This window comes from Ranitomeya variabilis, chromosome 7, assembly GCF_051348905.1.
Source record: "Ranitomeya variabilis isolate aRanVar5 chromosome 7, aRanVar5.hap1, whole genome shotgun sequence".
Classification (NCBI taxonomy): domain Eukaryota; kingdom Metazoa; phylum Chordata; class Amphibia; order Anura; family Dendrobatidae; genus Ranitomeya; species Ranitomeya variabilis.
In genome coordinates, this window is record NC_135238.1 from 181,561,953 (window position 1) to 181,575,728 (window position 13,776).

A 13,776-nucleotide genomic window follows, 5' to 3' on the forward strand; every position below is an offset into this window, starting at 1 on the left:
GCGCTATCCAAAGAATATGTCATCAATATCAGATCTGTGGGGGTCCGAAACCTGGCACCCCCCGCTGATCAACTGCTCCAGCGGCGGACGGAGATATACACATGCACCTGAGCCACAAAAACCAGCTCCATGTAAGGCCTCATTCAGACGTCCGCGTTGTATCCTTTTTTTTTCACAGATCCAACATGTACCCATTATAATTGGCGCTGCTATTCACAGGTCCATGCTTTTTAAAGGATTGTGTTTTCCTATAAAATACACTGAGACACATTTCCTTTTTTTTTTCACGTGCGTGGAAACATAGCCTAATATGTAGCGGCGGCTGCCAGGTCCTGCAGAACAGCTTCTCGTCTTTTGCCAGTGTTGTTGTGATCAAATCATTTCAATACATTTTAATAAATTAAATTTGACAAAGTTAAATTTTGCCAATAACATAAATGTTGCAAAGATAGTTTGATTGGCATACCATTACTATTGCATTTTATTGATTCCAAAATATTCATGAAATGATAACATAGACCTCTGTGAGGCGTCTGAAGGTTTTTCTCATCATGTGACTCCAATTGATTAGTTAATTTGTAACTGCTGCGTGTAGGACAACAAACAGCTCCTGAATCGCTCCGCAGACAGACAGACTGACAGCTCTCAGGGGAAGGACGGGTGAATGTGAGCGGAACTATGGCCAAACTTGTGGAATGTGTCCCGAATTTCTCAGAAGGAACAAGCAAAGAGGTAAAGGTGTTAGGGCCCCTTCACACTGGTCGATTCTGCTACGATTACGACGCATTTGCGTCATATTCGACATCGCAGTACGAGCTCGTAGCCAGCGGTCACACTCTACGATGTTAACGCTTTTTCTGACGTAGTTGCGATGTGAACGTCACGCGTCGCAATCGTACGCTACCCTTCACACCGCCATAGTCCTACGACTCCGAGCGTGACGTATTACCAGCATGGGCGTGCTAAAACGTCACGCCCAATCAGGAGACAGGTATGCGGAAGCCCAACCCACGTAGTCGCATTACGAGCTCGTATGACCGCCGTCACATACTACGATTTCGACCGCCACAGCGAGACATTTACGACGAAAGAAAGTTCTGCTCTTTCTTTCACATCGTACGATGCTGGGCTGCGTCGCAAATCGTAACGCCATGTCACACTTTGCAACCTCGGAACGAGGACGGATAAACGTCACAAATCGAACGCTCGTTCAGACTTTGATTGCACAGTGTGAAGGGGCCCTTACTATTACAGCGATGTTTGTGACAGTCGGCACATGTCCTGCAAATCTTGGGCCATCTGTAAAACTCACTTTTTATCATAGTAGTCAGCGTGCCTTTTTATAGAGTGGACAGACAAAAGATGTGGATCATAACCCACAAATTCTCCTATTCAGCGTTTTTATATTAATTTTAAGAGGATGTAACAAATGTCATACACTATTAACAGATTTGTACAAGAAATGGCTCCTAAATCTAAAAGTCTCTGCTTACACGCGGGTTAGGGCTCAGGTAGATGCCTGTTTTTCACGCGTGAGATCTATCTATTTATTTATTTATTTTATTTTTAATCAGTTTGAACTCTTAACTAGCATAGTCTATGGGGTTGTTCGCATACATATTATATATTTTTACAGACTGAATGATACATGTGAAATTGTAGAGACTTGTTCAATGTTGATTTGTTAGACTTGTATTGATGATTTTGATCTATGGAAAAAAAAAATTGGACTTCACTTGGATGCCATCCAAGTGCAGACTGTTTTTCATGGGCTGCTAGATACCTTGTGGTTTTTTTTTTCTATCTAAGAAAGGCACACCTATCTGAGACCAGTTTTCTCGTATGTGTGGGGGGAAAAAACTGATGTGCGAATAAGCCTTAGCTTTCGTTCCATGGGGAAAGGGTATCCAGATTATTAAGCTTGTTCCTGCTGACTGTTATACGTACAAAAATTTCAAAGGAAATCCTGACTGATTTTTAATAAATCAAATCCAAATTTGTTGGTATCTGTTTGCACCTGTATCCAAGATAAGTTCTCTAATCCGCCCTTACAATCTTCCTGTTATCCAGACTGTTGATGCGCTGGCAGCAGCTATTTTTGCGACTGAAGGATGCCGGTTGTTGGATGTGGACCCCGGAGCATCGACCAACAGAACGGTGTACACCTTCGTGGGTTCCCCAGAGGCAGTTGTTGAAGGGGCGCTGAATGCGGCACGCATTGCTTTTAAGATGATTGATATGAGCAAACACAAAGGTAAGTCTCTGTTCCTCTCATATTAACCTGTCATCTTTGGAAATGCTGCACAGTCTGAAATATAGCAGGAGAGCATTATAGACTTTTTCTGCTTTTTGAGGATTGACCACTGATTCTCAACTGGATCGAGATCTGGGGAGTTTCCTGCCCATAGACTTTATTTAAAAAATAATAAATATATATATAACACAGGTCAACAAAAAAAAATTTTTTTCTGGTGTCCAAAATATTTTAATGAATTTGGGGTATTTTTGGGGTGCTGATTCTGAATATGTCATCAGTTTTGCCAGATTGGCTCAAGTTTTTGAGATTTTTGGTATCTTATTTATAGCACTTGTTGGTAAATGCGACGCATCATCTCATTAATTTCTTTGGATTAGTACTTGAACTGAGCAGTTCTCGTAAAAAAAGTGTATCGAATTATTACGAAAATGGAGCAAAGGACAAAGAAAAAGCTTCAAATTTGGTGTTCCAATGGTGTGGAGAGAGCCAAAAAATCATCATGATGACTGTTATTTATGGTAAACACAGGTACAGGCACATCTTCACAATGAGGGACAGGCCTTCTTGCAGATTCCATGTTACTCCCATTTTCGTTTCTTATGCTTATTGAATCCTTGCACTTGCACTGCACAGAAATAACAGTCATCATGATGATTTTTTGGCTCTCTCCACACCATTGGAACACCAAATTTGAAGCTTTTTCTTTGTCCTTTGCTCCATTTTCGTAATAATTCGATACATGCTTTGCACACTATGTGTGGTGCCCAAAACTTGTCTTGGTCCCCAAGCATAACCCCAAAATAGGCAAAATACACTTTTTTTACGAAGTCTGTTATGTTTCTTCTATGTTTTGGCAGTGTGTATTCACCACAAATGTAACAGAATGAGTCTGGATCATTAAGACAACTTCTTCTTGATGAGTTCATGCTTTTCACTGGAAAACAGACAACAACATAAAGTTAATGCAAAAATCAAGCTATGAACAAACTTTTAGAACACTAATTAACACAAAACTATATTGAGAACTGCTCAGTTCAAGTACTAATCCAAAGAAATTAATGAGATGATGCGTCGCATTTACCAACAAGTGCTATAAATAAGATACCAAAAATCTCAAAAACTTGAGCCAATCTGGCAAAACTGATGACATATTCAGAATCAGCACCCCAAAAATACCCTAAATTCAATGAAATATCTTTGGCACCAAAAATGCTGTTGACCAGTGTAATCCATCAATCTATCTTTGCTCACTGAGCCACGCTGTCATCTTTGCTTTGTAACATGGTGCTTCATCATGCTGGAAAAAACATTGTTCTTCTCCAAGTTGCTCCTGGATGATTGGGAGAAGTTTCTCGTGGAGGATGTTTAGATACATTTTCCATCCCTGATTCATTATGGTATTTTAGTGATGTGCTAATAAACAGGTAATCCTTGCGAGTGTGGCTGTCGAACAGCCACACGACATGCAGCCACGGGGACAAGAACTTAATTTGGTTTTCCGTCTAAAAAAAAAAATATCCTCTGGGTGAAAAGATTTAACTTCCCAAAGAGCTATAAAATATTATTAGACCACGCCGAAGTCGCTCTGTTGGCCCACGAGCATGCTCAGATAACGCCTTATCTCAGCATGTTCGCTCAACTACCATCCTACAAATCTGCTAATTAACAGTGTGGAATATGTAGTTATGTATACATTATGTCATTGCCCTCCAGGGGAGCATCCTCGTATGGGCGCTCTGGATGTGTGTCCATTTATTCCTGTCCGAAATGTGACCATGGCTGAATGTGTTTCCTGCGCAAACAACTTTGCTGAAAGACTAGCGAATGAGCTGCATGTCCCAGGTAAGAAATGGGCGTTTATAGCCCTTATTTCGGTGAAACTTTTTTTTATTCCTATAAATAAATCATACGAAGTTTAGGGAAACCTAGTTCAGGAGGCCAACTTGGTAAAATAACAATCCTTTGTGCTATTTAGAGATATATCTGATGATTGCCCTTAGGGTACCGTCACACAGTGGCACTTTTGTCGCTACGACGGTACGATCCGTGACGTTCCAGCGATATCCATACGATATCGCAGTGTCTGACACGCAGCAGCGATCAGGGACCCTGCTGAGAATCGTACGTCGTAGCAGATCGTTTGGAACTTTCTTTCGTCGCTGGATCTCCCGCTGTCATCGCTGGATCGTTGTGTGTGACAGCGATCCAGCGATGCGTTCGCTTGTAACCAGGGTAAACATCGGGTTACTAAGCGCAGGGCCGCACTTAGTAACCCGATGTTTACCGTGGTTACCAGCGTAAAAGTAAAAAAAACCAAACAGTACATACTTACATTCCGGTGTCTGTCCCCCGGCATTCTGCTTCTCTGCACTGTGAGCGCCGGCCGGCCGGAAAGCGAGCACAGCGGTGACGTCACCGCTGTGATTTCCGGCTGGCGCAGACACAGTGCAGAGAAGCAGAACGCCGGGTGACAGACACCGGAATGTAAGTATGTACTGTTTGGTTTTTTTTTTTACTTTTACGCTGGTAACCACGGTAAACATCGGGTTACTAAGCGCGGCCCTGCGCTTAGTAACCCGATGTTTACCCGGGGACTTCGGCATCGTTGGTCGCTGGAGAGCTGACTGTGTGACAGCTCCCCAGCGACCACACAACGACTTGCCAACGATCACGGCCAGGTCGTATCGCTGGTCGTGATCGTTGGTAAATCGTTATGTGAGACGGTACCCTTAAACTTCAAAGTAGGCTGGGGGGTCAATATCCAGCCCCCAGCTGTCTGCTTTAGTAAGGCTGGATGTCAAAAATGGGGGTGGGGGGTGGGGGTTGCTGATATTACTTTATCCAATAGATTAAATAATCTTCAGGATGCCCCACAGTAAGGGCAACTGCAGGCTGTGACATGCCTTAACTGCATTCAGTGAGGGGATGGAGTGGGGCAAATTCTTCCACGTTGTGGAGTTTTATAAACAAATTCTCTAAGGCCGGCGTCACACTTGGCGTAAGACAATACGCCACGTATTATACGTCCGTACTACGGCCGTAATACGGAGAAATGTTCCCAAAATAGTGATCCGTAGTCAGGGTGTGTCAGCGTATTTTGCGCATGGCATCCTCCGTATGTAATCCGTATGGCATCCGTACTGCGAGATTTTTGCGCAGGCTTGCAAAACCGACATCTAATGGATTTATGTGCTCAAATGTTCGGGAAAACATATATACAGTGTGTGTGTGTATATATATATATGTGTATATATATATGTATATATGTGTGTGTGTGTGTGTGTATATATATATATATATATATATATATATATATATATATATATATATATATATATATATATATATATATATATATATATATATATATATATATATATACTAGCTGTACTACCCGGCTTCGCCCGGGTTAATGACTGCTGTTAGCAAAATAGAATGTGTTAACAAAAATTTATTCTGCACACAAAAACCACAAAACAAATAGATAGAAATGTAATTATTAAAAGGCAAAAACTAAGCAAATAGAAGCATTTCACAACATATATTAGCTTTGTTATACTGAGAATGTCTTTGTTGCCTATATTAACCAATCAGAGCTCAGGTTAATTAACTGTAGCAAAATAGAAGCTGAGCTGTGATTGGTTGCTATTGGCAGCCTGATAAATCCCCAGCCAACAGGAAGCCCTCCCCCCTGGCAGTATATATTAGCTCACACATACACATAATAGACAGGTCATGTGACTGACAGCTGCCGTATTTCCTATATGGTACATTTGTTGCTCTTGTAGTTTGCTTATTAATCAGATTTTTATTTTTGAAGGACAATACCAGACTTGTGTGTGTTTTAGGGCGAGTTTTATGTGTCAAGTTGTGTGTGTTGAGTTGCGTGTGGCGACATGCATGTAGCGACTTTTGTGAGATGAGTTTTGTGTGGCGACATGCGTGTAGCAACATTTTGTGTGTTGAGTTGCATGTGACAGGTTAGTGTAGCAAGTTGTGTGCAGCAAGATTTGTGCATGGCGAGTTTTGCGCGTGGCGAGTTTTATGTGTGGTGCATTTTGAGTATGTGCAAGTTTTGTGTGAGGCAACTTTTGCATGTGGTGCAACTTTTGTACATGTGGCAATTTTTCTGTGTGTGCAAGTTTTGCATGAGGTGAGTTTTCCATGAGGTGAGTTTTGCACGTGTGGCGAGTTTTGCGTGAGCCTAGTTTTGCATATGGCGAGTTTTGCATGTAGCGAGTTTTGAGTGGTGACTTTTGTGTTTCGACTTTTATGTGGCGAGGTTGGTGTGTGTGTGTGGTGAAATGTGTGCTGAGGGTGGTATATGTGTTCAAGCACGTGGTAGTGTGTGGCGCATTTTGTGTTTGTGTTCATATCCCCGTGTGTGGTGAGTATCCCATGTCGGGGCCCCACCTTAGCAACTGTACGTTATATACTCTTTGGCGCCATCGCTCTCATTCTTAAAGTCCCCATTGTTCACATCTGGCAGCTGTCAATTTTCCTCCAACACTTTTCCCTTCACTTTTTCCCCATTATGTAGATAGGAGCAAAATTGTTTGGTGAATTGGAACGCGCGGGGTTAAAATTTCACCTCACAACATAGCCTATGACGCTCTCGGGGTCCAGACGTGTGACTGTGCAAAATTTTGTGGCTGTAGCTGCGACGGTACAGATGCCAATCCCGGACATACACACATACATACATACATACACACATTCAGCTTTATATATTAGATATACCTGTATGTAATCTCCTGTATATAGTATATACCTGTGTGTCATCTCACCTATATATAGTATATATCTGTGTGTCATCTCCTGTATATAGTATATACCTGTATGTCATCTCCTCCTATACATAGCATATACCTGTGTCATCTCCTCCTGTATATACTATATACCTGTAGGTAATCTGCTCCTGTATATAGTATATACCTGTGTGTCATCTCCTCCTGTATATAGTATATACCTGTATGTCATCTCCTCCTGTATGTAGTATGTACCTGTATGTCATCTCCTCCTCTATATAGTATATACCTGTGTGTCATCTCTCCTGTATATAGTATATATCTGTGTGTCATCTCCTCCTGTATATAGTATATACCTGTGTGTCATCTCCCCTGTAAATAGTATATACCTGTGTGTCATCTCCTGTATATAGTATATAGCTGTATGCCATCTCCTCCTGTATTAGCCCTCGTTCACACGTTATTTGGTCAGTATTTTTACCTCAGTATTTGTAAGCTAAAATGGCAGCCTGATAAATCCCCAGCCAACAGTAAGCCCACCCCCTGGCAGTATATATTAGCTCACACATACACATAATAGACTGGTCATGTGACTGACAGCTGCCGGATTCCTATATGGTACATTTGTTGCTCTTGTAGTTTGTCTGCTTATTAATCAGATTTTTATTTTTGAAGGATACCAGACTTGTGTGTGTTTTAGGGCGAGTTTCGTGTGTCAAGTTGTGTGTGTTGAGTTGCGTGTGGCGACATGCATGTAGGGACTTTTGTGAGATGAGTTTTGTGTGGCGACATGCGTGTAGCAACTTTTTGTGTGTCGAGTTGCATGTGACAGGTTAGTGTAGCAAGTTGTGTGCAGCAAGTTTTGCGCATGGCGAGTTTTGCGCGTGGCGAGTTTTATGTGTGGTGCCTTTTGAGTATGTGCAAGTTTTGTGTGAGGCAACTTTTGCATGTGTTGCAACTTTTGTGCATGTGGCAATTTTTCTGCGTGTGGCAATTTTTCTGCGTGTGCAAGTTTTGCGTGTGGCGAGTTTTGCACGTGTGGCGAGTTTTGCATGTGGAGAGTTTTGCGCGTGGCGAGTTTTGAGCGGCGACTTTTGTGTTTCTACTTTTATGTGGCGAGGTTGGTGTATGTGTGGTGAAATGTGCACTGAGGGTGGTATATGTGTTCGAGCACGTGGTAGTGTGTGGCGCATTTTGTGTGTGTGTTCATATCCCCGTGGTGGTGTGATTATCCCATGTTGGGGCCCCACCTTAGCAACTGTACAGTATATACTCTTTGGTGCCATCGCTGTCATTCTTTAAGTCCCCCTTGTTCACATCTGGCAGCTGTTAATTTGCCTCCAACACTTTTCCTTTCATTTTTTCCCCATTATGTAGATAGGGGCAAAATTGTTTGGTGACTTGGAAAGCGCGGGGTTAAAATTTCACCTCACAATATAGCTTTGACGCTCTCAGGGTCCAGACGTGTGACTGTGCAAAATTTTGTGCCTGTAGCTGCGACGCCTCCAACACTTTTCCTTTCACTTTTTCCCCATTATGTAGATAGGGGCAAAATTGTTTGGTGAATTGGAAAGCGCGGGGTTAAAATTTCACCTCACAACATAGCCTATGACGCTCTCGGGGTCCAGACGTGTGACTGTGCAAAATTTTGTGGCTGTAGCTGCTACGGTTCAGATGCCAATCCCGGACATACATACATACACACACACACACACACACACACACACACACACACACACACACACACACACACACACACACACACACACACACACACACACACACACACACACACACACACACACACACACACACACACACACACACACACACACACACACACACACACACACACACATTCAGCTTTATATATTAGATTTCACTCAGTGCGATATCTGTGAACAGCCGGTAATTCAATTGCCGGCTTTTCATTTCTCCTTCCCCAACCCGACAGGATATGAGACATGGTTTACATACAGTAAACCATCTCATATCCCCATTTTTTTTTTTGCATATTCCACACTACTAATGTTAGTAGTGTGTATGTGCAAAATTTCAGCGCTGTAGCTGCTAAAATAAAGGGTTAAATGGCGGAAAAAATTGGCGTGGGCTCCCGTGCAATTTTCTCCGCCAGAATGGTAAAGCCAGTGACTGAGGGCAGATATTAATAGCCAGGAGAGGGTCCATGGTTATTGGCCCCCCGTGGCTAAAAACATCTGCCCCCAGCCACCCCAGAAAAGGCACATCTGGAAGATGCGCCTATTCTGGCACTTGGCCACTCTCTTCCCACTCCCGTGTAGCGGTGGGATATGGGGTAATGAAGGGTTAATGCCACCTTGCTATTGTAAGGTGACATTAAGCCAGATTAATAATGGAGAGGCGTCAATTATGACACCTATCCATTATTAATCCAATAGTACGAAAGGGTTAAAAAACACACACACATGATTTAAAAGTATTTTAATGAAATAAACACAGCGGTTGTTTTAATAATTTATTGCTCTCTCAATCCATTTCCAGGCCCTCGCTTGGCAAAATAATAAACGCACAAGATACATACCCTCAGCTGAACCGTCATGTCCCACGAAGTAATCCATCTGAAGGGGTTAATTATTTTACAGGCAGGAGCCCTGCTAATGCAGCTGTGTGCTTGTAATTCCCCGGCGAATGAATGAAATGTAGGTCATTGACCTACATTTCCTTCAGTCGCGGTGATGCGCCCCCCTGGTGGATGTCCTCATATGACCTGGAGCGTGGGAAAAAGTTCCCAGGCTGCAGTTCATGAGAACATCCAGCAGGGGCGCATCACCGCGACTCAATGTAAGTACAGATCCAGCTTTCCTTTCAGCACCCGGGGATTACAGGCACCAGCGAGTGGTTTATCGCAGCTCTGCCTGTAATATTAGTTAACCCCTTCAGATGGATTACTTCGTGGGACGTGATCGGACATCAGAAGGTATGTATCTTGTGAGTTTATTATTTTGCCAAGCGAGGGTTTCCTGATGGATTGAGAGAGCAATAAGTTATTAAAACAACCGCTGTGTTTATTTCATTAAAATACTTTTAAATCACGTGTGTGGGTTTTTTTTTAACCCTTTCAAACAATTGGATTAATAATGGATAGGTGACATAATTGACGCCTCTCCATTATTAATCTGGCTTAATGTCACCTTACAATAGCAAGGTGGCATTAACCCTTCATTACCCCATATCCCACCGCTACAGGGAGTGGGAAGAGAGTGGCCAAGTGCCAGAATAGGCGCATCTTCCAGATGTGCCTTTTCTGGGGTGGCTGGGGGCAGATGTTTGTAGCCACGGGGGGCCAATAACCATGGACCCTCTCCTGGCTATTAATATCTGCCCTCAGTCACTGGCTTTACCATTCTGGCGGAGAAAATTGCGCGGGAGCCCACGCCAATTTTTTCCGCCATTTTAACCCTTTATTTTAGCAGCTACAGCGCTGAAATTTTGCACATACACACTACTAACATTAGTAGTGTGGAATATGCAAAAAAAATGGGGATATGAGATGGTTTACTGTATGTAAACCATGTCTCATATCCTGTCGGGTTTGTGCAGGAGAAATGAAAAGCCGGCAATTGAATTACCGACTTTTCACTAACACCGCTGCATATTTCTCGCAAGTCACACTGCTGGTCCGTGTGGAATCCGTATTTTTCTCGCCCCCATAGACTTTCATTGGCGATTTTTTTTTTTTTTTTTTTTTTATTTTTTTATTTATTTTTTTTTTGCGCAATACGCTGACAAACGCAGCATGCTGCGATTTTCTACGGCCGTAGAAAGCCATATATTACGGATCCGTAATATACGGCTGATAGGAGCAGCCCAATTGAGAATAATTGTGCCGTGTGTAATGCGAGTTTTACGGACGTAGTTTCTGCGCTCTTACGTCCGTAAAACACGCATGTGTGACGCCGGCCTAATAGATTCAGGTGACCTTTTTAAGGCGCCATCCCCATTTGCTTCTCGTCAGTCTTTCAACGAATACCTTCGCCTCCAACTTAACATCGCAAAATTGGTCAACCAAAATTTTGATCTTTTAAAAAAGGAGAAAAATTACTCTCGGACACATGTATTACCATGGTTATTTGCCAGGTATAACCCAGATTTACCAGCAGAAATATGTTCTCAACAAAGAAAATGTGTGGTGCCCCTGAAGGTTCAGTCACCACAGAGGTACTGCACCTCAGCCAGAGGTGTGGTACTCCGCTCTCGGGTAAGGAGGGGGCACTACCCGAGATCCACACTAGCATCCAACACCACTTCCGGCCAGGGGTTAGGGGTGAGCCCTATTGAGGGAGGGCCCCATCTCAGGCTGGAGGGTGAACTAGGTAGAGTGTGTGGGTGGAGAGAGTTAGAAGGTGGAGTGAGTCAGTAACGAGTGGAGGAGAGCAGACGTGGAGCGAGAAGCTCCTGAGAGAAGGAAGGAAGGGGTCCTAGGGGCCAGGGAAGTGAGGAATCCACCCTGGGTGTCCGAATCCATGCTGACCGTAGTCGGGTGGAAGGACCAGGTCGCAGTGGAAGGACAAGCCCCCTGACTAGTGGAGGAACTATAAGACTCAGCTAGCAAGCCGGAGGAGCTGTGGTATCTGTATGTGCCAGCCACATCCACACACATTCACTGAAAAGGCAGCCATATAGGATCAAGGGGACCAGGAGTACGTCGCCCGACAGGATCCGAGGCTGCTGGCTTGGAACACTGTATGAGGCGCAGGGCAGGAGGGCGAAGCCAGCTCAAAGAGATGCCAGGGAAGGAGCATAAGAAAGGGAGTCTCAGGGAAAGTGAACCCCAAATTACCTGAGAGCTGGCTGGATCACGGACCCGGGGGACACAGCACCCTGCAGGGGACTGTACCTAAGAACTGTAAAGACTCCACCCTGCTGTGTCCTCAGAATTATTTAGTGCGTCACCTGCCCTGCACTACAACATTCACTATCATTGACTTTAACTGCCCTGGGGCCTAGCTCTACCCTTCATTCCCATTTTATTGGACGCCCAGGGCCTCGGACCGGGTAACTGCTGCCGTGACAACAACCCCCGAAGAACTGTCCAACCCGGCCCGAGTACCCCACGGCCCTGGTGGGCACTCCAAATGTAGATAGGAAATAGATAATTAAATTTCAGCCTAGAGTGGCAAGCTCAGCAGTTGAGGCGACCATTGGGCCATAGTAGAATCCTGTTGGGAGCTGATGCCTATTAGAGGGGTAAGAATGGCAAATTGTATAATTCAAAGAAGGGTAAACTGGAGACGTTCTGGATAAGCGCATGTGTGGATTACATGTGATGGCAGCTAGAGACTAGTGAAGACATTTTAGTAGGAAATGCTTACCGTATTTTTCGGACAATAAGATGCACCGGACCATAAGACACACCCCAAATTTTCAGAAGGAAAGGGGGGGGGGGGGGGGGGGGAAGAATGTGTCAAATAAGGGTCCGAATTCAGCTTACCAGTGAGGGGATGGGCACAGGTAGAGGAGTGGGCACAGGAGTCGTTCGGTGGCCCAGGCTGGTGCCGTTGCCTCCGGGAAATCCCATCCCAGGCTGGTTCTGTGCGTCAGGGGTGGTGGCTCTGTGTGCTCAGGGGCTGTGGCTCTCTGTGCTCCGCCCGCATTTTGTCAAAGCCCTTAGGCCCCCGCTCATCCATTAATGTCATGTTGCAGTGGCCTCCGGGAACATGGCCGGCTCAGATTCAGATCTCTGGACGAGATCTTGTTGCCAAAATTTTAATCTGAGCGTGCGCCGACTCGTCGGCCATCTTCCTGGCTCCCATGTTCCCGGAGGCCACCACAACATGGCATTATCGGATGAGCGGGGACCTCTGGGCTTTGACGAAATGCCAGCGGAGCCCCCCACGGAGCAGAGAGCCACTGCCACTGCCCTGGAGCACAGCCCACCACACCACAGAGCCCAGCCGCATCACCATAGCCGCACCAGCCTGGGAAGGGAGGCTGCATCGGGACCGCTGCCACCGCCACAGGATTTGTAAGTATATTGGGCCCATACGACGTACCCCCATTTTCCCCAAAAAAAAATTTTGGGAAAAAAAGTGCGTCTTATAGTTCAAAAAATACTGTAACTTGCAAGAGAATGTTAATAGAATATTTGGTTTCAGCAATAAATTCTAATATACTGATCTTAGCTTAGCTTCATTAATTCCATCTCCCTTTACATTTGCAGACATTATCCCTGTCCCCATTGGGGCCCACAATCCCGATCAGTATGTGTTTGTATGTTCTCCCCAGTTTCTTTCCAAACTTCTCGCAGATGTTTTTGTATTTTTTCCCCCATGTCTACAGCCTGTTGCTACAGTATATTAATGAGTAATTTCAGTGCACTTGTCTACTAAACTATCAAAGTTTTTGTATTTTTTTTTTTTCCTCCTTTTATTTTAGTGTATCTTTATGCAGAGGCTGCACGCACTGAGAATCGAAGGACTCTCCCCGCTGTGAGAGCTGGAGAGTATGAAGCTCTTCCCACCAAGGTATATTATATGGCTACAAATCTTTAATTTTCTTTCTCTTTACCATGTAGCATATTTATCATTTGTGTAGGTAGCTGTTTATGTACAATAGGAAGTTATTTTAGATATGTTCACTACAATAAGTCATGACCAATGTTTTATCAGTCTTCTTGTATCTTCAATTGCGGGTCAATTTTAATGGGGGCCTTTACAATAGGTGATTTGCCATCAGATTTTTGTCACCTCTGATTCCAGCGATGTCACTTACTGGGCTGCTTGCTGTAGATTT

At 44.1% G+C, this 13,776-nt stretch overlaps 1 protein-coding gene across 2 annotated transcripts in view; it reads left to right on the forward strand.

Annotated features, from left to right (window-relative positions):
* Positions 1 to 575: 575 nt before the first annotated feature.
* The window catches only part of LOC143784315 (formimidoyltransferase-cyclodeaminase-like), a 28,584-nt gene continuing 15,383 nt past the window's right edge, over positions 576 to 13,776 (forward strand). For both annotated transcript variants that reach the window (XM_077272457.1, XM_077272456.1), the window contains exons 1-4: positions 576 to 732; positions 2,071 to 2,254; positions 3,971 to 4,099; positions 13,420 to 13,508. In XM_077272457.1, the coding sequence (XP_077128572.1) occupies positions 679 to 732; positions 2,071 to 2,254; positions 3,971 to 4,099; positions 13,420 to 13,508 (456 nt within the window). In that variant the 5' untranslated portion in view covers positions 576 to 678. The remainder of the gene's footprint in view (positions 733 to 2,070; positions 2,255 to 3,970; positions 4,100 to 13,419; positions 13,509 to 13,776) is intronic.